Consider the following 23,177-nt stretch of genomic DNA (forward strand, 5'->3'; position numbering starts at 1 on the left):
CCTCCCACCTCTGCCTTGTGTGATTCAACTGCTAGTGGTGACTGCTAGGCTACTGGCTTGTTGAAAACCAGTCTAACATGGTCTATGACTACCATCCATTCTGTGGGAACTTTCCAAGTTCCAAAATAGCTCAAAGTAAACACTCTCCTTGTCTGACACATACATTTCAGGTATTTGTTAGATATGGAAAAGGGGTACTGTGGCAAATGGCTTCCAAACCAGACATGTGGTATGATCACCCGTGCAACTGTGAACCAGCCTTTTCTGCCTCAGGTTAAGTTATAATGATAAAAGAGACTACGCACCACGGAATGTTTGTCTTGGTATTGTCACTGCTTGCCTCATTTACATTTTACTACTCAGAACGTAATACAGTCATCTTCAGTGTTAATAGCTCAGTCATTGCTGCTCCCGTCAAAATGGTGGCCTTTTAACAGTACAGGTTCTCTTCTCCTACCTTTTGTCCCTCATTTTAGTACGCCGCTATCAATGAGAACACGTAAGAATTTGGCACTATAACAATGACAGGAAAGCAAATACTCATTGTTATGGTGTTTGACCACTGTTATGGTTATTATAAAAGCAAATCATGTATTGTTCTCAGAGGAAGGTTTATCTGACAGACTCCAACACTTGCCGCCAACATGATATTCATTTTAGAAGTTTGGACCTATCCATGTTCAATTTTATTTGTGACATCATTTGCATGTATTTTTCTCCTCTAGATGGCTCTGCACATCACCAAAGAACTTATATTGCTTCTATACTCTTTGACATCACTAAGTGCATGTTCTCCCTTTGCTCCAAACCACTAAAGCAATATGCTACGAGGTGTGCTTTAATACTGTAAGCTTTAGGTGACACTAACACTGACGCCATGTTTTTATAAATAGTCATTGGGCAAATCTGTCAAAAGTGTTACACTTTAGTAAGAACACTGAACACTGTTGTAAGAAAACGTTTGGTTCTTGTTAGTCCCCCGTACATAGCATTGAAAAATGCTAATCAAATGCATGGGGATTTTTCACAGTTCCCTCACAAATACATTTAGTTGTGATGTTCCCGTTCTCTGATGTCATACACATCATTGTACAATGTTACGTGATGTACTTCCGGACTTATGCCATAAGTGTGACAGTGTGCGTGGGCGATAGTGGGGGGCACACTTTCACACTTTCATAACCACAGAGTACAGTACAGTATGGTTTTAAAATGTCCATTAAAGTTAAGGGCAAACAGTACTGTAGAGTACTGAAAGTTCTCATTTCCTGAAAGCAGTTTCTGGAGAAGTGAGATGGCCAGCACCACTAGACCACTTTGACATCAATGTTGGCCCCTAAGTCTGCCGCAGCTGAAATTAGCGTTATGAAATAACTCATAACACTAATGTAACACCCAGGCAAGTCCAGTAGATATGTGGTTCGCCTCCTTTGCTGTAAATGACCGTAACGCAGCTGTAGATATAGTAAGTAATCTAGAGCACCTTTGGATTACTGTTTGCAGTTCAGGTGTTTGTGCACTGGTCTGAGATCAGTACATTCACAATATACATAAATTAACATGATCATATTTATCTTCTACATATTGTACGTGCAAACATGTGTGCACTCAGACGTCGATGAGACTCTCAAAGTTTCAAACAGGATATGTGGCTGTAAGTGCACATGTGGGTTAGGGTTTGTGCAAGGCAGGATCACATCCCAGCATAACCAACAAAGCAGCGAAAAAAACTGTCTTCGTAAAACTCCAACACCTCAGTAAAACCATGGGGGCTTTTCATTAGTCAGACAGCTCTCACTTCTGAGGTGAAACAGGAGGATTAACAGAAACAAGTTTGTCACAGTTTTACAGATGTTACTGATAGTGCTGTTTGTTGGAAGTGGGAATGTCATTAACCACCCGACATCATACGTACACAAATGAACAAAAAAATCTGTGCAACATAAAGTGAAGAAAGTCCTGTGCATCGGAGGGAATTAAGTCAGTGGCTCAGCATGTTGTGTTGGCCAGGTGTTCAGTGTACACGGATGGCTGCGTACTCAGAGCACTCCTCCTGGGGCCTCTGGGGCCGGCCTGTGGCCCCAGGAAGAGCCTGGTGGTCGAGTGCAGCGTACAGAAGACTCTCTTCATCTCTCTCCCTTTCGCATGGCTTCCTGTTGCCCTGGTCTCTGTCCTCTGGTAAGGCCTTGGGATTCGCAGCGGGCCGGCTGGGAGGTGCATGGGCGCGGGGGGGTCTCCTGGAGGGTGCGTTGTCGTAGATGGTGGGTACGGGCTGACGGGGGCTTGCTCTGGGGTAGGGCTGGGGGCTGATGTCAGGCAATGCTTGTTGTGTCATTGGTATAGCCGTGTACTGCAAATAGATTAACATCAGTTAGAAAATATTATACAAAGATGGAAATTGTGGCCAAAGACCACTGTTTTACACAAAAGACTGGCCTTCTTACTTTATTTTCTGTTGGATCAGTGTTCTTTGGTCGACCTGGAACACAGGTAACTATTTAACATAATGCAAATATACTGAAACAAAATGTCAAAATATGTTTTGACGAGCAATCCTATTCATCCTAGATACGAAAACATTATGATGATGAGATTTTTACCTCGACTTCTTCGCATCAATAAGATGGATGTAGTCATCACCACGACAACAAGCCCTAAAATCCCCACCACAGGGTAGATGTAAGGCAAAAGCCACTCTAATTCAGGATTTGGATGTGGAGAGCTGGCTGTAAAAAGAAAAAAGAAAAGAATGTTTGCCTTTACACGCATGTAGGTTAACAGCTTTGAGTTGAATGTACATGTTTCATAGGCTTTTTCAGACAATAATTGTCTGGAAATATTGTAGAATTACTGTGGTTCATAGATATACAGTCTCCCTGTATATGCATAGATCTGTCTTTCCGCCACAGTGTCAATATAAGCAAGCACACATTTCTCTGACTTACTTGTTTCATTCTTCTCACACACAACTGTGGAGATGTCTGCTCTCTCTGAAATACATCAATTTGTACCCAGTTACAGGGAGGTGTGGTGCTGATTAGATTAGATTCATGCTGTTAGAACCAGATGAACAGGAAACTCTGCTTACCTGAGACTCTGATCTCGATGCTATGACTCATGTCAGATCTATATTGACACCTATATTGACCTGCATCGTTTGTAGATACATCTTTCAAATTTAGGATTGAGATCCCTGTGTTGCCTTTCAAATTCTGCCAGTGGGTTTCAGTCTGAGCAGATCGATTTAAAGGACTGCAGTTATTTGAAAAATCCAGTTTACACCATGAGACCACTGGTTGTGAGTAGTTGCACAAGTGAACGGGGCACTCAATCCTCAGGTCCTCTCCAGGTGAAGCGCTCATAACTGTATTCCGATGTACTCTAATCTCTGGCCAACATTCAGCATCTTGTGCTAGAGAGAATAAAATGAAAACAATGAACATGATAAGGATACTAGGATGGTTGTTGACCAAGCAGGTGATTTTGTTCTTTTAATTCAAATCAAATTGATTAATAATGTATGGCTAAACTGTTAGTCAGGTAGTCTACACCATCAACAGAAATGATGACATATTGAACCTTCTCATTCGGAGAATAATAAATTATATACAATAAAAACATGAATCTCTTGAATGTACAGTGGAATAAGACTAAGAGTGAAACTAAGGACTTGGAACTAGGTGATTTTGACAGAAGAAAGAATGTGTTATATTTTCCCCTCAGTAAAAGCATCCATGCAAAAAACATGCATTAAACCCTGATTAGGTAGTTTTTCCTCCTTCTGAGTGGTAGTGAAATTTGCATGAGACAGAGAAAATAGCCCTGTAGGAAACTAAGAAGTATGCAGCATCACCTGTCCTATTAGCAATTTGGTCTAACGGCAAAAATCATGTGATCCTCGCACTATGCACTACACATGATCTGATCACAAAGGGATTGGCATCCCAAAGACATGCATGTCTAATGGTGTGAATAAAGTTGACCAATATGCTGTATCTATCCACTGATCTTGGGTAGCTTGGCGACACATGGGCTACCCTGAACCACACAGGAAAACCACATGGCTATATTAGAGACCTGTATTAGTTCAAAGTGTAGACTGCAAATAACAGTGATATTTTCTGTTAATTTTGATTCTTTCTTAATTCATAATTCATAATTCCATTCATTATTCATAATTCCATTCATTATGCCATATGTCTCGACATATGGCATAATGAATGGAATTATTTATACAATACAAAACGTTCAACTTGTGAATCAAAATTAACGGAAAATATCACTGTTATTTGCAATTAGATAAAAAGGTATAATTATTTAGAGAAATACTGTAAGAAAGAAAATTATATTGACAGGACGAATACGTTTGGAAAATCGTTTCATTTTTACAGGTAGTTTATTTCCCTGTTCTTATATTTACCTAAATTATATCTAGGCTATGTATCTGTCCAGGGGTGGAGGATGTCAGTATACAGTATGTAGCCTAATGCATGCTAGTCCTGACATCTAAGAATGCCTTTACCATCTAAAATATGATTCCCTCTAATGACAACATTTTGTTTTTAGACTATGTGAAGGTGACACAATTGGCTGGAGTAAAGCTATTGCAATGCCTAGTGAAAGTTGTGTACAGACATAGGCCTACTTATACAACGTGTGTATGTGAGTGTGTGTAGAGAGAGAGTGTGTTGGTTAACTCACTGTAGATGGTCCAGGGGAACAAATGCACAGCCAGGAGGATTAACAGAGGGGGCTTGGTCCAAAGCTTGTTGGGCCTCATGATATCTTCTAGTCCGCAGGTCTGGTTCCATTAAAAGATGTTAGCCTAATAAGAGTCCAGGTGTGTTAAGGAGACAGCCTCAGCAAAACCATGAATGACACCTTCCTTAAAATCCTTGCGTTCACACCAGAAAAACTGTAGTATGTGAATCTTAGTTCTACTTTTTCTGTCACTACTTCCCCAAGTGACACACCTCATGTGTGGTTGCATACCTTCAGTTCACTTCCTCTCTCCCCAGTCTCAACTTTCCCCTTGCCTCACAATCACAAAGCATGATCATACCTCTTGTGGTCTATCAGATATATCTGATAGACCACAATCTATCAGATATATCTCAAGAAGTTCTTGAATCAAAACGAGACATAAATGTTACAGTTGTATCTAAAGAATGTAGGACGAATGAGGAAAAACAGCAATGTCTAAAATAGGCAATATTATTTATTGGGCAAGTTACCAATCTAATTGCTTGCCTATTTATGTTAGGCTACTATTTGTCACAGTAATCACCAGGGGCCCCAGAAGCAACGAACATGAACTGCAGTAATATAGTCGATGACACAGTAAATTTCTAAAAAAAGGTTTAATGTTGTTTTGTCCGTGATGCAATACTGTAATGGCAAGCTGATACAACAGCGCCCCTGTGAGAAATGTGAAGTTCAAGTGTTTCTGACGAAAAACACATTCCTAAAACACTGCAACAGTGTTTCACCGATGACGTTCACCACAATAAGTTTGACGAACCGAAAATGGCGGAGTACTTGGCGTCCATTTTCGGTACAGAGAAAGACAAGTAAGTTTTATTATTATCTATTTCAAGTAACCATGTAAACCGATAAGCCATTTAGGTTCACTGTGATCACTTAATCATTGATTTTGATTTTTGGGTCACATGGACGTGTCTTTTTTGCTCTTTGGGCAGCTGATTAGCTGCCGTTGCTAGTAATGCTAGCCAGCTAATGCGTTACAGCCAGCAACTGCAATGCTGCTGTCAGCCAGCGACACAATGTGGCATGTGCGCCAACCTTTTATATCCCTGTTAGCGAGCCAGCTAAGTTGCGCCAAGTTTCTCATATTTGTCCTGGTATGCTTCCTAAGGTAGTTATATTGTCGGTAGTCGCACAAATGCACACTCTTTTCCGCACATCTCTTCTTTTAGGGTCAATTGTTCATTCTATTTCAAAATTGGAGCGTGCAGGCATGGAGACCGCTGCTCTAGGTTGCACAACAAACCAACTTTCAGCCAGGTAAGCCCCTTATCATAAATGGCATGAGGATAGTCCCATATAGGTAGTATGGCTTACAGTTTTGCATAGGAAGGTTTATTATATCTACCTATGTATCAGTTCTTATTTTAATGCATTTATCGCCATTTAAAGTTTGCAAACTGGCATTCCTGGTTAACTATCTTACTTGCTAGACTAAAGCTGTGCCAGTTGCGCGTCTGTGTGTAAAAAAAAAAAAAAAAAAGTAACTTTGTAGGATCACTCGACAGGAATCAGGATTGCATGAACCTCATGTATGTCTGTGTAACAGCGTCTGCTGAAGGATTCAGTACATAATTTGTATTTCAGAGTTCTTGCTGGGGACAATGCAGCTAGTTTTTGTTAACCCTGTGTTTTGTTCTTTTTCAGAGATACTGCACGTTCTGTTGAATAAAAAATAGGATTTATGTTTTGCTTTGAGTTAGATTGTGACCATCAGAAGCATTTGATTATGAAACATGTCTACAAACATTTAGGCATTTAACAGAATGCACCAAAACCTCATGTATCCAGAACAATTATGTTCCTCCAAGTCTCCAACTGGATTGCAGAACACATGGACACACTTAACACCCATCCTTTATTGGGGGACATCTTTTGGGAATGAAGAGACTGGCTAGTTAGATCACTCAGTGCTGTTCAACATCTTAGACACTTAGTAGTAGGGTCATTAAAGGCAGATGCATAGGTGTTAGCTTTATCTATCCAAACTAAAAACAGCTCACGGATAGTTGTCAAGAATAATAATAAATAAAAAAAGGCATTTAAATTCAGTTTTAAAATGCCAGGTATTCGCAATAGTAACTCTTCATTGAAAAACTATGCACAGGGAGCTAAATCTCATTTAAGGAAGTTGATCTGATCATGTTTTTATTCTTCCCTCTGCAGACCATCTTGATTCAAAACATCTACCGTAATCCCCAAAACAGTGCACAGACGGCCGACGCCTCTCGCTGTAAGTCCAACAGATTTGTCAGCCTCAGAGGTGCAGAAATCCCTCCTGCTTTCCCCATCCCATCCCCAAAATATAGGTCATGTTGCAGCTCAGCAGTGAGGGATTGCCTCAGCGCTGTTAGCAAGAAAGCCAACTTTTACCTCTCACACACTGGAACGAGTTTACTTTCAGATTTTAAAGTAGATTACGCCTAGCCTACATGAAAAATAAATAAATACAAAAAATAGAATCTTTAGATCTTTGACAATGGTTTATCACATGCCCAGGACTAGCTTTCACAGTTTAATTACATTTCCTTAGTCTAAGACTGACACCATTCAGTCTTAGTTTTATACAACCTCTCATCCCTTTCCTCTAAAGGTAGGCCTCACCCATAAACTGGAAAACATCCATTTATACCTTGTAATCCAGACTTGTCCGATGTGATCTGTAGCATACGACCGGCCTCGTTAGGACAGTAGGTACAAGTAGTCGGATGTCTTCCTTTAGTGTGAACAGTCGCTAGGGTTGAGCTCTCTCTAGCAGAGCTGACGCATGGCCTCTCACCCAGGTAGGTACCACTGTGAGTATGGCTGTGGCACTCCTCTGCTACACTGCTGATTTCCACTTCTGTTTCCTGACAGGGATATCAGAACCAGTCGATACAAACCACATGGCCCTGGACTATTTTCAAGATAACCACCCTCACAAATGACGTCCATTTGAATTTATGGTCACGGATGTAGTTCACACCTCACTGAATCTGACGTACTAAAGTAACTGGCTCTGAGATCCTTGTGATTGCAGCTTCCTGTGACTTCGTGGCAGTATTTACTTATAGTTTTCTCCACAGTGTCTGGTCTCTTGCAGCGACTTCCTCCATCGACGATCACCCAATGCCATTTTTCCTTCACAGGAGAGCTCTGTAGTTCAAGAGGGAGATGACTGCTGTAGGACAGGTCGCAGCCTACGAAGCTAGACTGTTAACACGCACACCCGTAGCTGACGCAAATGTGTCCCCTCGTTTTAGGACTATGACTTGAGGGTCCCTACCAATAATCTAATCTTACCTTTTCTTCCCCCCACCCCACCCTCCCTCTCATTTCTGCTTGACTTGTATCACATGCGTTTGCGTTTTGTATTTCAGACCATTGCCCTCTTGAACATTTACCGTAACCCTCAAAACTCTGCCCAGTCTGCCGATGGTTTACACTGTAAGTTCCCCCTCATACGTAGGACCTTGCGGCATTGACTGCTCGTATTGTATTGCTCCATGCACATACCCACCCACACAGAATTGTCTCCCCCTTGCCAGGCAACCAAATTGCCAAGTTCAGAAGGCGTACTCTAGACATGTAGAGGCAGAACCTTTGTTTCTGAAGCTCCACCATTGCCCTGTGTTTTGATTTGATGGGACAAATGTGTACGTTTTGATGATTCTTTAATAACCTTAAAGACCTCTATTGAATTTGGCCAGATTCAGTGTATGCTATTGTGGTTGTTTTAATATGCTGGATTCACAGTATATATTGCCGTATAGTGATATTGCTTAATGGCACAAGAAAATAGTTTTGGCTGAGGTCCTCTTCTCGATGTTTAGCAGATGTGCTCAAATGGGCCTAGGTTCTTTCAGTGCATTCGATTGCCTTTCTCATGATCAGTTAGCTTATATTAACAAACATACATACTCTTCACCTGCTAATAAATGTTACATTGCTAAAGATGAACTGTAGCAAAACCACTAGGGGTCGACAATGTTACATATGTAAACATGTTTCATGCAGATTAGACACTTCAGCAGTGTTGTACTGTTGCTGGATATAGTTGATTGTGTAAGTGTGGATGTCAGTCAGTAATGCGTCACACAAGCAATCTGGTGCTGCGTCAAACTGATGCCAAAGCCCTTTTTCACATTTAAAAAATGAAAGTAAAACATAAGGGGACAACAGAAGCTCAGCGGAGCATTGTGCCGTCATTGTCCCACATTGCTCATACACAAGGTGTGAGGATACTTGGTAAATGTAGTCCTATACCAGTGTTTTGATCTGTTTCCTGTTTTCAGGTGCTGTCAGCGATGTGGAGATGCAAGAGCACTACGACGAGTTCTTTGAGGTGAGTGACCTCTGTGACACCTCCCCGAAACCAGATCAAAGGCCCTGTCACCACCCTTCCACAGCTTTCATTTTTGGATGTTTGGTCTAAATGTAAATATAATCCCTCTAAAATGTAGTAGAACTCTCTCTTTCTTCCCTGTATGAACGGTCTTCTCTCTTTCTCCTGGTCCCCGCAGGAGGTCTTCACGGAGATGGAGGAGAAGTACGGCGAGGTGGAGGAGATGAACGTGTGCGACAACCTGGGTGACCACCTAGTGGGGAACGTCTATGTGAAGGTGGCTGTTGGGGGAGGACTGCTGTGTTTAGAAGCCCTTGCGATGACCCATATGTGACCCCTCTGGTTGTGACTAGTGCGTGTTGCGCGTGCTCTCATGTACACATGCAGTTCCGCCGGGAAGAGGACGCGGAGAAAGCGGTGACGGACCTGAACAACCGCTGGTTCAACGGTCAGCCCATCCACGCAGAGCTGTCCCCCGTCACCGACTTCCGAGAAGCCTGCTGTCGCCAGTATGAAATGGGGTCAGTGTTCCATCATTCACACCCCCACCCCGTCATTCTGACATTTACCTGATGGTTATAAAGTAGACTCGGGCCGTAAGGTGTTTGAGCATAGCATGAGAATGTTCCAAGTGAACGAGGGTGTAAAAAAAACGTGCCGCTTCAAGGACGGCAGCTGGCTACGAGAGAACTTTTCACACGCCCGTCAGTTTGAACCCTTTACAACGTCTGTTCACAGAGAGTGCACGCGGGGTGGCTTCTGCAACTTCATGCACCTAAAACCCATATCACGAGAGCTCCGTAGGGAGTTGTATGGCCGCCGCAAGAAAAGGTACACAATTTCTGGAGATTTCTTTCGTTTTGGGCCTGAACGACTACTTTGTCCAGTAGTATTTCGCAGCTGTCCAACCATAATGGCTATTGCACTTAGAGTACAGAAGTAATTAGTGCCAGGCTTTCATCCCAGCCTTGGTAGTTCATTTGTCTCCATTTTTTTCCCCCATCAGGCACCGCTCCAGCTCGCGTTCGCGAGACAGGCGCTCCCGGTCCAGAGACCGTGGTCGTGGTGGCGGTGGTGGACGGGACCGTGCAAGACGGAGGTCAAGGGACAGAGAACGTTCTGGAAGATTCTAAATTTAAAGCCAAGATCCGTCCCATCTATTCCTTCCCTCCTCTCTTTTCATCCTACCAGTCCCATCTATCCCTTCACTCCTCTCTCTTCATCCTCTCAGTTCCAACTATCCCTTCACTCCTCTCTCTTCATCCTCCCAGTCCCATCTATCCCTTCACTCCTCTCTCTTCATCCTCCCAGTCCCATCTATCCCTTCACTCCTCTCTTCATCCTCCCAGTCCCATCTATCCCTTCACTCCTCTCTCTTCATCCTCCCAGTTCCATCTATCCCTTCACTCCTCTCTCTTCATCCTCCCAGTCCCATCCCTCTTGGCCCTGTGATGAAAATTGTTAAATGTTGCAGCCCGATTTTCTTTTATTTCCTTTTTTTAAAGACACAGGTGTGTTTCTTTCTTAATAAAACATCTTTGTAGTGATTTCAGTATTCAGTCCCATCTCTTTTTGCTATGTTGTCCGAGTTTGTTGCTGCTTTTTGATATACAACTGGCTAATATGTTCCTCCTGAGATTTTTAGATTATCAAAGTTATGCCAGCAGTTAGGGCTTTTTTAAATTCCACTATTATGTTAAATCAATAAAGGAATATGTGCTCTTTCATCAAAACAGGAATGTGCAGTCATGATGAAATGTTATGCTTTTAGTTCATGCAAGTGTTTTATGCGTCCAGTTTTCAGTAAATGATCTGGTACCTAATGTGGGCATTCCAGCAACGTTGTAAACCAGAAGAAGTTCATATTGACATAATTGCGTTTGTTTTCTCAAACTTCTGCACTGACTTCTCCTTTCCCTTGGTTGGATAGGAAGAACCAATAGACGCCCATGCCGTAGCCAATCAGAGCGCTGCCGAAACCTATCGTATTCTCTAGCTTATTGGCCGATCGTTTTTTTAATCTTGTCAAAGATTGGGACAAATGTTCGTTTTCGTCCTTTGAACGTCCGGTTACTCTGGACCACAGCTCTCGTCACTGGAGCTCAGTCGCACATTTAGGTAAGTCATCTTAACTGGATTATTTCAGCGTCTTCCAGTCTTATAAGATATTTTTCAAGTAGTTCAATGTAAAAAGACAATTATAAAAGTTCATTGTGTCAAAGTGTAGTGCGTTCATTTACCAAAACAGAAACAATTGTAAAGTGGACAAATCAATCCCACGTACAACGTTGTCACTTCTGTAGCCCATGTGATTTTCCTGCAAGTTGCTTCAAGTTCTTGACAGCTAACCGTATGTCTTTGGTCCAATGAAACGATGCTTGATACCCTGGCAGATTAATGCTGTTCCTCATGGATACATTTTCTTTATATTAATTCACTTCTCCTTCAGCATGTAGGAAACAGTCTAATTTAGGCTACAGTTTAAAAGTCCTGCTGCTCTCTCCCAGTCAGTGATTGAACGTTTCAATGTTAAACAGCGTGCATGCGCATTAGTTCATTTGTGGTTGTGTTGTAATTTAGTCTTATCATAAACAGTTTATGCCAGCCTTGGCTTGGTATTACTAAACACTTGTTTGCTCTTCTCAAATCAAGCCACTAATGTGCAGGGATATTATTTCTGCTCTGGGTGGAAAGAGGCTCCAGCTGAACAACTGCTTAGTCTTGTACACTATATTCATCAGGGGTCATCTCATGTCAGCTCAAGCATAAGATTGCAACCAAATGGAATGAATCATCTGCTGGGATAGCACATGGCCATTTACCCTATGGGAAAAGTAACTTGTTGAGGCAGAGTATTGACTAGAGTCACTAGCCAGCCACAGTGCGTGTGTAACGATACCAACACAGCCACTCCCAGAATTTCATTCAGCTTCTTGGAAAGTGACCTTTCTGGCGTCCATATTCACGACGGCTCCTTGTTTGACCTTTCTCCGTGGCGTCCAAATGTTTTACGTCCATTTGAGTGCTTCAAGTTACTCCTTCCTTAATATAGTGTATGTGTAGCTCACAGTGTGTGTGTGTGTTTTTGTGTGCGCGCTCCTGTTAAATCATGTTGACTGCTAATGATGTTGAGGGGTTTCATATAGCCTTATTAATAACTTTATTGCAAACCGATGATTGGGCAGAGAGGAGCTTTTGGGACAATTAAAATGAATGTTTGGCCCATTGTTTTGAATTTTTGTATTTTAAGTTTTTTGTAATTTTGAATTAAATTGGTTTAACCCTTGTGTTATCTTCGGGTCATTCTGACCCATCAGTCATTGTGACCCACCGTCGTATTGCGACAAATTTACAGCATAGAAAAACAAAGTGAAGCTTTTTCTTTTAACCGTTGGGCTGTCTCAGACCCCCCACATTGCGAAAGTTAAAAGAAAATAATTTGTATTTGTTTTTGAATTGGGTAAAATTGGGTAAACACAACAATGGTTCGTTATGAACCTTTGGGTCATGTGACCCGAAGGCAGCACAAGGGTTAAACAAAAAAAAAGGCTAATTGGAAAGATTACGATCACTTCACAGTTAACTGATAATCTATCCTTTTTGTCTTTCACCTTCCTTACACCAGATAACCATGCCTTCAATTCCCTCTTCCAAAGAAAGCACCCTGCCGACTCCCGTTGGCCCTGGGTGTCCTCATGCTGCCAAGCTGCGAGCACGCACCAATGGTGATGTTAAGGGTGTCAAAGTCCTGGACGGCCCCTTCTCTCTGTCCTCCATGGCTGAGGTAGGGGACGGGGAACTGCCCGTCCAGCTGAACTTGGGAAAGGCAGCTGGCGAGAGGAAGTGGATCCGCCCTGACCTTCCCAGCAAGTGCACCTGGAGGCTGGGGGTGTCGCACGCCGATTCCCCCCATACCCACCCACCAAAGTACGACTGGATTACCCACCCCCATATGTGTTTACCTTTGTTTTTATCTCTCGTGAACTGAAATGCACTTTTGACACAACACACTATTGGTTTGCCCCTCAAATGAACGTCCATAATCTTTTAGATAAGAGAAATGGCTCGTAAAATGTGTTGTGTGGAAACATAGGTTGTTCATTTATGACTTTGACATTAGCTCTGTGCTGAGAGTTGACTGTGTAATGTCCCCTTTTCCCTCGGCCCCCCTGCCAGGATTGACCGCCCCAGTATCCTCCCAGACATACTGCGCAGGATCGGAGACACCCCCCTGGTGCGCATCAACAAGATCCCCAAAACCTTTGGCCTCAAATGTGAAATCCGTGAGTTCCTCATGATGGTAACCAATCAGATGGCCCTACCTGTATTTTATTTGTATGATAGGAGTAGAATGGAACTGTGAGACGGCAGCACTGTTTCTAAGGGAGTGAGGTGGACACTCTTGTATGTGATTTCTCTGATCTTCATCGGAAAAAAATGGGGATAGCTTGAGACGGTGCCTATTTCCAGGGCAAACTACGTGACTCGCTTGCTCTTTTCTCTCAAAGTTAGAAGGAAATCCCACAATGATAAAAGCTTGCCTTGACCCAAAGGGCATGTGTGGAGTCAGACAAAAGCCTTCTTGCTTAACACTCAAATGTCTCGATCTAGTAGTCATACTACAAAGCTGTTACACATGGGCTAGCATGGCGAGTTGTGATTTGAACGGCTTTGGATTAACTAGCTCTAGGAATTCATGTGAAATGGATTTCACTCTAAAACTTTTTAAACTGGCATTGAAGTGGATTTTGGAGGCCAAACAATATTGTGTATGGTACCATGTATAGGCCTAATTGATTTTGGAGCTGGAACGGGTAGTTAAAGCTTAATTAAAGGATCTTTGGGGAAAAAATATGTTATAATCCTCTTTGGAGGATTATTGAAGGGGGGAAATTTGGCAGTAATAGTTGTTTGATTCATATATGTTTAGTGTTTTGCACCTCCCTGCCACAGTACATTCCGTGTTTGTATAACATACATGGCGAATAAACCAAATTCTGATTCTGATTGGAGTAGTAGACATTTCCCACGAGTAACATGTGAAAAACATAGCTTTACAGTATATTTAGGACAAGACCTAATACAGCATATCTATTCCTAACGTAGTACGCCTGCTGGTGTGTGTTTTGTGTCCGTGCGCACAGTGGCCAAGTGTGAGTACTTCAACGCGGGCGGCAGTGTGAAGGACAGGATCAGTCTCCGCATGGTGGAGGATGCGGAGAGGGCGGGCCTCCTTAAACCTGGAGACACCATCATAGAGCCCACCTCTGGGAACACAGGTAACTAGGACTGTGTGTGTGTGTGTTTAGATATGTGTGTATGTTTATACACCCTTAGTAAATGTGTGATTTCTCAGCTATTTCAGTGCTCTCTGACTGTGTGTGTGTGTGTCAGGGATCGGCCTGGCCCTGGCCTCTGCTGTGAAAGGCTACCGCTGCATCATCGTCATGCCTGAGAAGATGAGCATGGAGAAGGTGACATCTGTCTCATGACAAATAGGACTCCCTAGTGTAAATGTCCTGCTTTGAAATGGTGTACTAGTAGACGGCTTATCATTTTGGTGTGTGTGTGTGTGTGTCGGTACACAGGTGGATGTTCTGAGAGCCCTCGGGGCCGAGATCGTCCGGACGCCCACGAGCGCCCGCTTTGACTCGCCCGAGTCGCACGTGGGCGTGGCTTGGCGTCTGAAAAACGAGATCCCCAACTCGCACATCCTGGACCAGTACCGCAATCCCAGCAACCCCCTGGCCCACTACGACACCACCGCTGAGGAGATCCTGGAGCAGTGTGATGGTGAGGCGTTGGCTTCTGCAGAAGGGAAACCTTTTCATGGTTTTGATGTGTCGGAGCTTATTGCATTTTTTTCCCCGGGTCTACAACCCGCCAGGCAAGGTGGACATGTTGGTGGCAGGTGCTGGCACAGGGGGCACCATCACTGGCATCGCCCGCAAACTGAAGGAGCGATGCCCCAACATTAAGGTGAGGCCCCTAATCCGGAATGTTCCATACATTTTGAGATACATGAGGTATTTTTTTCCTTTTTCCAAGCATCTGAGCGTGTGAATGTGTATGCGTAGATTGTAGGTGTGGACCCTGAGGGCTCCATTCTGGCCGAACCAGACAAGCTCAACAAGACCGATAAGACCCATTACGAGGTGGAGGGCATTGGATACGACTTCATCCCCACCGTGCTGGACAGATCTGTACGTGGCAGATACTGGCAGAAACGCTCTCTCCTTCACCTCACTTTCTCACACACTCACTCACATCCTGTCTCACACACACTCACTCGCTCCTTCTCACACACTCACTCATTCACTCCCGCACCCACTCAAAACACACCACCTGCGACTTTTATCCAGAGACACAGTGTACCTGGAGAGCACCTGTTACCTGTCCGAACACAATACAATCCACGTTCACAGTGTGTGTTTGCCTCAGGTGGTGGACAGCTGGTACAAGTCCAACGACGAGGACTCTTTCAACATGTCCCGCATGCTCATCAGAGACGAGGGGCTGCTGTGTGGTACGCTCTCCTCCCCCTCTCCTCCCCCTCTCCTCCTCCTTCTCCTCCTCCCCTGTCCTTGACCCGGGCTTTAACACGACACCTGGTTTAGCCTGATTTTGGTCACATAAACATGAATTCAAAGGTGAAAAGGAGTTTGTTTCTGGAGGAAGAGGAGTAGTGGTGTTTGAGCCGTCTCTGTTCCCGTGCCCCAGGGGGCAGCTCGGGCACAGCCATGGCCGCGGCGGTCAGGATGGCCAGGGAGCTGAAGGAGGGCCAGCGCTGCGTGGTCATCCTGCCCGACTCCATCCGCAACTACATGTGAGGAACAGTGTGTGCGTGTGTTTGTTTGTGTGTGTTTGTTTGCGTATGTTTGCGTGTGTGTCAGAAATTGCTTCGTGGTGCAATGAGAATTACGACATGACAAATACTCGCTTGGGTCACACTCGTTTAAGCGGACTCCCTGTGGCCTTGTTTGGTATTGCAGCTGTTGCGTCGGATCTCGGGTCTCAACTGATCTGCAGCCCCATTCGTCTATGAGATGATGCATTTACCAGTGTCGTGTCTCTGCACTTCATTCTTAGGTCCAAGTTCCTGAGTGACAAGTGGATGTTCCAGAAGGGCTTCCTGAAGGAGGAGCACATCATGGTGTCCAAACCCTGGTGTGTGTATGTGTGTGTGTGTGTATGTGTGTGCGTGTGTGTGTGTGTGTGTGCACAGAGAATGTGTTTATCCTCTAAAAAGTGTGTGACAAATGTAGTAATACATCATGATTGAAGTACCACGTGTGTGTGTGTGTGTGTTTCACTCCCAGGTGGTGGAACCTGAAACTGCAGGGTCTGAACCTGTCGGCCCCCCTGACCGTCCTTCCCACGGTCACCTGTCAGAAGACCATCAAGATCCTGAAGGAGAAGGCGTTCGACCAGGCCCCTGTGGTGGACGAGGCTGGGTAGGGTGCTCGCGACCAGGGATCACGTGTGGGACGCGTTCTGGACTTGTTGTTTTTGTATTTTATTGATCCAGTGGAGTTCAACTGGGACTTGTGTACTTTGGCATGGGTGTGTGTGTTCATTGTACGATGACATGAGCAAACTGTTTGTGGGTGTGTGTGTTTGCAGTTTGATCCTGGGCATGGTGACCCTTGGGAACATGCTGGCCTCTGTCCTGGCTGGGAAGGTCAAGCCCTCCGACCCTGTCAGCAAGGTGCTCTACAAGCAGTTCAAACAGGTCGGTCACTTGAAGCGTCATAAGTCCTGGTGTGGGTGTACGTATGTTTTTAATCTTTCTCCCTCTCTTCAGATTCGTCTGAATGACAACCTGGGGAAGTTGTCCAGGATCCTGGAGACTGACCACTTTGCCCTGGTGGTGCACGAACAGATCCAGTGTGAGTCTCTCTCGCTCGAAGGGATGAGTGAATTCTCCGTCCAGAGTACATAAACATCTCCTCTATTTAAACTGGAGTGTTCCAGGGACATGTGTGCATGTGGCTATGTGTGCTGTTGTGTAATAGCAGGTCACTGTGCAAGTATACATGGTGAAACACCAGCATCAGAGTTCAATAGTCCAATAGTATTACGTTGATCTAAGCAGAGTGGCCAGGTTCCATTCCCCACCCTCCGTGTAGTCCAGTAAGGCAGAGGAGGCAACTCGGCAAAAACAATCACACACACACACACCGTTGTTTGTTTGTTTCCACATTGGCTCCAGCCAGCAGCAACAAAATGTTATGCAACGGGCCGACACAATATTGCGTCATCTCTGCATGGCTGAGCGGGTATGATGTTGGATGCCTGTAATGCCTCAAACGTGACGTCACACCAGGCCGGCTTGGGTTTCAGCGTTCCGAGTCCAAGTGTGGCGCCTCTCTCCTCCACCACCCTTCAGCCTCCCTCCCTCCCTCCCTCCTTCCTCCCACAGACCTAACGGACGGCTCCCCCAGTCTGAAGCAGATGGTGTTCGGCGTGGTTACCGCCATCGACCTGCTCAACTTCATCACAGCCCGGGAGAAGAGGGAGAGGTCCATGTCGGAGTGCTCCAAAGAGCTGTGAGGTGGCGCGCGTGCTGCCTGAACGCTGCACAGGACACACGCAGACACTCGCAGACACACAGGTAGTAGTGCTGTTATTGGCAGTGCCAAACAGAGGGTAACACCGATGTGTCATTATCCTTCATTTGCTTTCCTGTCTTAGTTGTCCTTTCTCTGAGTTAATCTTTGATTCCTATAACAATGATGTTATTGTTATGTAGGGATTATAAGAATACAGCTTTATACAGAGAAGGCTTATCCAATAGGAATCTTAGCTTTGGTTATTAAAAAAGCTTGACTGTAGTTTACACAATAGAGTATGTTATGCTGCTTTTAACTGTGAATTGGATTAATTTAGCCATTTTCTATCTGTATTCTCTTATTTACATGAGATTTGCATCATATTCACCATATAGCCATGTGGTATAAGTTACATTACACCTAATGAGTTTGAAGAACAAACCTCGAAAACTTCTATCTTGTTAACATTAACTGACTTCAACATGAACATCTATAGATCTTTTCGGATGAAGTTATCGTATTGTGATCTGTAGGACTAAATGGTGCAAGGGTATTGAGATCATGTAGGTTGTCCTGTATTGAATGCTGAATGTATCGCACAGAAAAGTCTTATAATTCACTGTCAATAAATGTTGATTATTATGGGATCATTAAATTATTTTTACGTTTTATTTGTCTGTATGTTTTGTTTATTGATGCTGGTATTGCATGACTCTGTACTTTGTTAGCCTTGCTCTATGAGATATTTCAGATAGGTGTAACCATTAGTCTGTGCAAACTATCTATGCCCACATGAAGGTCTCTTTTATATTATGGAATCGTTGTAACTTGGGTCTTGCAGCAGTTACACGTGATTGCCACAAGGGGGAGATAAGAGACTGGCAACAGATGAACTTCAACACAATATACAGTATTTTTTGTTGGAGGCTGGCATATTCTTTAGAATTAATAGGGCACTACTTAAGGCCTGCCTTGACTTGAATGTGTAGAAAAGGTTTGTCAAGACATTCACTGTTGTAATTAAGGAGTATTTAGTCTGCTGTAACATGAATGTAGAGCCCTGAAATGCCTTTGAACCACCCATTCACCAGACAGTACAGAAGACATGAAACAACTTGAATGCCCTGCTGCTCCGGGGTCTCTCCATCCTATAGAATCATATAAACATTGGTCCTCAAGTCCTCATGAACCAAACATAGCTGACAAACACAGCCCCTACCCAGTCAGTCCCTGCCCTCAGTGAGCACCCTGGTATAGTAGGCCTGCGCAAACTCCTCTATTGTCCACCTCATTGAGAAAAAAAACTCTGCCCCCAAACATGCTGACAGGGCTCAAATCCAGCCAGGGCCTAACCCCTTCTATGTCCGGCCCCCTGTTTTACCCCCCCCTGCCCCTCCAAAAGCCCTCTACCAGCCCCACAATGCCCCCTAAGCGCTGGCTTGCCCCTGGCCAGGCTGGTTGGTCTTGGCACTGGGGTCTGCGGGCTGGAAAAGGGCCTTGCTGGTACTTTGGGTAAGCCTCTGTGCTGGGGTGGGTGAAAGCCTGGTGGGATTAAGCTAATGCAGCGGTGAGCGGTCGCGGCGGGAAGTCACCGTGAGCGGGATCAGAGCCATGGGAACTGGTGGTGCGCTGGGCGTGGCGCAGACTGTTTGGGTGTGGGCTCCTTTTCCGTGAATGCAGCATACCTCGTTATAGATACAGACTAAGCTAGATCATGTCCTGTAAAGGAATCATGCACAGCATCTACTACATAGTACATACAACCTCTACTAAATAACCAAGGTCCCTGATGTTTCAACCGTTCACCCTCAAGTCGACTCTGCTCAATTTTCGGTGTTGTTTCTCTCACTGCCATCGAACCACAACAACACCGTCATGTCATAATGGCACCCTGCAGGCTATGCTTGTGTGTACACGATCCTGCATTGTTAAACACCTGTCCACCCTCTGTCCTGATCTCTCTCTCTCTCTCTCTCTCTCAGTACGTCCTCCGCTGTCTTCATCCCGCTCATCAGCGCGGTTTGTTTTGGCAGACCCTCGGTGTCCGGTGGCCGCTGGCACGAGGTCCCGCTGCGCCCCTGCCTCCCGCCGGGGGGCCAGCGTGCGTGGCGAGAGGGTCAGCGTGCACCCCGAGGATTCTGCTGACTGGGCCCATCCCACCATGAGATAATGCCATTCCAGAGAGATCTACTCTAAAGCCCCTTTTTCTGCCCCTCAGGTATATAAAGAGAGGGCGGCTGCAGGGAGAGGACACACGCCACTTGGGACCTCCGCTCACGGCCTTCACCTCTCCTCCTCTGTCTCCGCCACCTTCGCCACACGCCTCCCTCCTCGCACCGAGCTAGACGCCGTGCCGACCGCCATCCAGCAGCCCAGCTAGAACCTGCCTGAGCCCCAGCCCAGCTAGACCCAAGCCAAGTCAGACACTATGGATATTGCCATCCAGCACCCTTGGTTCAGACGCGCTATGGGCTCCCTCTACCCCGCCCGCCTCTTCGACCAGTTTTTCGGAGAGGGAATGTTCGACTATGACCTCTTCCCCTACACCGCCTCCACCATCAGTCCCTACTACAGACAGTCGCTCTTCCGCAACTTCATGGATTCCTCCAACTCTGGCATCTCTGAGGTAATGCTCTTTATGTAGCTCCACCTTCTCCATCCTACACACTAGGATAGGCCTTTGGCGGTCTCAGGGAGAGGGAAAGATTGAGAAGATGCAGTGCATTTGGCTTGTAAATTTTAAATTCAGATTCAGTTGAAGGAAATGTATGTTTTGACCTTGTTTTTAAGGTTGCTCAAACTAGTCTCAGATTTGACTGTTGTGACTACAGTTGGAGGAGATGAAAGTTGAAAAACTGAGGGGTATACATTCGAGCAGGTCTGCAGCCATTTTGTACTAAAATATAACATAACAGAATAAAATGTACTTGTCCATCCAGGATGGAAACAATATGGGGAATCATCTGGTATCGGGTTTTCATGCTAGCCTCGGCGAATAGTTAATCAAAGTGAACCAAACTGTCACTAAAAAGCAAAGCTATAATATCAAACAGCAGTGACAGCAAATAGCAAACAGCCAGCAATCATTTCATCTCTTTGACATGTCCCAGCAGCAGGATTCAAACAGTGGAAACCTGCAGTTAATCACAAGTTAACTAACTTTTATATGAGCAGCTACAACACAAAGCTTTCTGTTTGTCCATTTGAATGTCGGCCTTTTGTTGGCTGTGCAACAGATCCACACCCAATCTCCTGCCCACCATGACATTTGCCCTTTCGCCCTTTTGCCCTTTCTCTCACACTTTCATATCCTCTCTCCATCTCCATCTCTGTTTCCCAGGTGAGGTCCGACAGAGACAAGTTCAGCGTCCACCTGGACGTCAAGCACTTCTCCCCAGATGAGCTCAACGTGAAGATCACCGATGACTACGTGGAGATCCAAGGCAAGCACGGAGAAAGACAGGTGAGCGCCACCCTTTAGTGCGTGTGTGTGTTTGTGTGTTAGAGACACACAGAGAGAGGAAGAGATAGAGAGAGAGCGAGAGAGGGTATTGCTAGACAGCTGTCAGTTACAGACATGATTTGGCAGCAGCTGATGTAACAGAAGCAGCAGACAGTGTCAACACTGTTTGTTGTCAAGTCAGTGAACAGGCCCCAGGGCTAACCATCCCCCAGTCCAACTATTGGACATACACATGCAATGACAAGTTTATTTAAAAATCCCAAAATATTTCTTCTATTAAATAGACATTTTTTACACATTGACCCCCATGACATGTATTTAACCTGTGGTCCTGTACATTTTCTTAACCTTCTCACAAAACATATATCTGGGAAATGCTTGTGGTAGTCTTGAGCCAACAGGAGGCAAGTTATCAGGTCATTTCATTTGCCAAGCCCTAAATGCAAAGGCTATTTTAATGATGCTGAAGTACTTTATTGGTAACGTTTTTGGCTCCATATCAATGTAGGCCATTTGTTCCTGGTTTTAGTTTATTTTAATGTGCCATGTTCCTCATGGGACAAAGAGTGAGAGATGCATTGATGAAAACAATAGCGATTTGGGATTTTTCTTGCGTCATCTGTGCGTCATTACCCGTAAGATTCCGAGAAGTCAGAGTTTATTTGTTCGGCCTACAAATAATCTAGGCGAATCTACGTATATGAAGTTCAATATGCCTCCCAAAACAAACACAGCTGAAAACGAAACAATAGAAGTGTGAGGGATCTGTTGAAACGTATATGACCGAGACACCTCTAGCCGGACACAAAATCCTTGATCACCATCTCTCTCCTTGAAAATCTTCCGGTCTCTTCCCTCCTTCACAGGATGACCATGGTTACATCTCTCGTGAGTTCCACCGCCGCTACCGCCTCCCCTCCAACGTGGACCAATCAGCGATCACTTGCACGCTGACCACCGATGGCCTCCTGTCCCTGAACGGCCCAAAGGTCAGCGGGGGCAACGAGTCTGGCCGCGGTGACCGCAACATCCCAGTCACCCGTGACGATAAGCCTAACGCTGCCCCATCCTCCTAAGTGGACGCCAGCCAGCGACCAGGTGGAACCATCGAGGGCACGGGGGGTGGCAAAGGGCACATGCAGGGGCTTCTCTTCCAAACAAAGCAGCCATGCGGCTGGGGCCTGGCGTGGGGATGAACACCCTCCCTACCCCCCCCCCCTCCAAGGCTCCACTCTACTCCCTTCCTCTCTCCACCTCCCTCTTCCCCTGACCCCCGCCCCTAAAGGATATCAGTGTATTTGTAGCCTAATATATTCTCCTTCTTTAGATGATTCTAGAACATTATGATAATATTAATATTCTTGTTATAATTATGATGATTCACTTCCCATGAGGATGGATAAGAGAGAGGGGTGGTTGGGGGGGTGGGGCGGGTACCTTTTAAGGGTTGAACAGAGGATTACATGACCCTTTCTACCTCCTCTGTCAACACAAGAGCTGTCACCCTGAGAACACCATGGGTAGTTTTCCAAGTGCCAAGTGTTTCCCCACGTGGCCATTCTGCTCGCCCTACTCCCCATATTACAATGCTCTTCTGAGCATATTTGGACGAGAGAAAGAGAAGAGGGGCAAGATAGTTGGGGTACAGTTCAGACCATGGTCCTAGACTTACCCACCCACCTGGCTTTTTCCATTCCTGTATCAACTTTTCCAAACCCTTCTCTTTTGTCACTGAATATTTCCTGTCCTATAGTGTTAGCCCTGTCCAACTGATATCTGACCATCACCCAAGAAGTCTACTAAAAGTTATACACAATAAAGTTGTACAATTAACAAAAAGGCAACCTCTGTGTCCGCAGCATCTCTCTGACTACGAGTCCTCTACTAACTTTAGCTAAATATGACATTTTATTCGAACAGAGACTGTTCGTTGCAGCACCACATTGTCTACAACACCTCTCAATGACGTATAAGAAAGAAAAGTTAGGTGTCGGAGGAAAGGAAAGAGTGAGAAAGAAGACACCAAGACTTGGGGTGGGGGGGGGGGGGCGGGAGACAGTGTGGAGGACGCTAA

General features: G+C 45.0%; 4 protein-coding genes across 13 annotated transcripts; 3 read left to right on the top strand and 1 right to left on the bottom strand.

Annotated features, from left to right (window-relative positions):
- Positions 1 to 909: 909 nt before the first annotated feature.
- On the bottom strand, positions 910 to 7,606 carry LOC134007416 (B- and T-lymphocyte attenuator-like). Of its 2 annotated transcripts, XM_062446862.1 has the most exons (7): positions 7,397 to 7,604; positions 4,702 to 4,825; positions 3,089 to 3,412; positions 2,946 to 2,990; positions 2,601 to 2,726; positions 2,445 to 2,479; positions 910 to 2,350 (listed from the first exon to the last, which is right to left on the bottom strand). In XM_062446862.1, the coding sequence occupies exons 2-7, from the start codon at positions 4,778 to 4,780 to the stop codon at positions 2,015 to 2,017; spliced, it is 945 nt and encodes a 314-aa protein (XP_062302846.1). In that variant the 5' UTR covers positions 4,781 to 4,825; positions 7,397 to 7,604; the 3' UTR covers positions 910 to 2,014. The 2 variants fall into 2 exon arrangements, with proteins under 2 accessions (XP_062302846.1, XP_062302847.1); XM_062446863.1 differs by lacking the exon at positions 2,946 to 2,990 and having other exon boundaries at positions 7,397 to 7,606.
- LOC134007417 (splicing factor U2AF 35 kDa subunit) lies at positions 5,488 to 10,643 on the top strand. Of its 9 annotated transcripts, none has more exons than XR_009928037.1 (10): positions 5,489 to 5,570; positions 5,937 to 6,024; positions 8,124 to 8,190; positions 9,039 to 9,088; positions 9,267 to 9,365; positions 9,476 to 9,609; positions 9,827 to 9,919; positions 10,095 to 10,259; positions 10,338 to 10,405; positions 10,533 to 10,643. XR_009928037.1 is itself a non-coding variant. In XM_062446865.1 (9 exons), exons 1-8 carry the CDS (start codon positions 5,527 to 5,529, stop codon positions 10,219 to 10,221), a joined length of 702 nt encoding a protein of 233 aa, XP_062302849.1. In that variant the 5' UTR covers positions 5,488 to 5,526; the 3' UTR covers positions 10,222 to 10,259; positions 10,338 to 10,643. The 9 variants fall into 9 exon arrangements, 5 of the variants coding, with proteins under 5 accessions (XP_062302849.1, XP_062302848.1, XP_062302850.1 ...); XR_009928039.1 differs by having other exon boundaries at positions 10,338 to 10,381; positions 10,498 to 10,643; XR_009928036.1 differs by having other exon boundaries at positions 10,378 to 10,421; positions 10,498 to 10,643.
- Positions 10,644 to 11,059: 416 nt separating this feature from the next.
- cbsa (cystathionine beta-synthase a) lies at positions 11,060 to 18,311 on the top strand. The gene is made up of 15 exons (XM_062447250.1): positions 11,060 to 11,206; positions 12,714 to 13,015; positions 13,265 to 13,371; positions 14,233 to 14,367; positions 14,483 to 14,562; positions 14,677 to 14,881; positions 14,976 to 15,067; positions 15,166 to 15,291; positions 15,530 to 15,614; positions 15,809 to 15,914; positions 16,178 to 16,255; positions 16,408 to 16,542; positions 16,712 to 16,820; positions 16,893 to 16,977; positions 17,511 to 18,311. The coding sequence occupies exons 2-15, from the start codon at positions 12,720 to 12,722 to the stop codon at positions 17,639 to 17,641; spliced, it is 1,770 nt and encodes a 589-aa protein (XP_062303234.1). The 5' UTR covers positions 11,060 to 11,206; positions 12,714 to 12,719; the 3' UTR covers positions 17,642 to 18,311.
- A 1,566-nt stretch (positions 18,312 to 19,877) lies between these two features.
- On the top strand, positions 19,878 to 22,947 carry cryaa (crystallin, alpha A). Its single transcript, XM_062447470.1, has 3 exons — positions 19,878 to 20,266; positions 20,981 to 21,103; positions 21,970 to 22,947. Exons 1-3 carry the CDS (start codon positions 20,069 to 20,071, stop codon positions 22,177 to 22,179), a joined length of 531 nt encoding a protein of 176 aa, XP_062303454.1. The 5' UTR covers positions 19,878 to 20,068; the 3' UTR covers positions 22,180 to 22,947.
- The last annotated feature ends 230 nt before the right edge of the window (positions 22,948 to 23,177 follow it).

This window comes from Osmerus eperlanus, chromosome 21 (assembly GCF_963692335.1).
Source record: "Osmerus eperlanus chromosome 21, fOsmEpe2.1, whole genome shotgun sequence".
Classification (NCBI taxonomy): Eukaryota; Metazoa; Chordata; class Actinopteri; order Osmeriformes; family Osmeridae; genus Osmerus; species Osmerus eperlanus.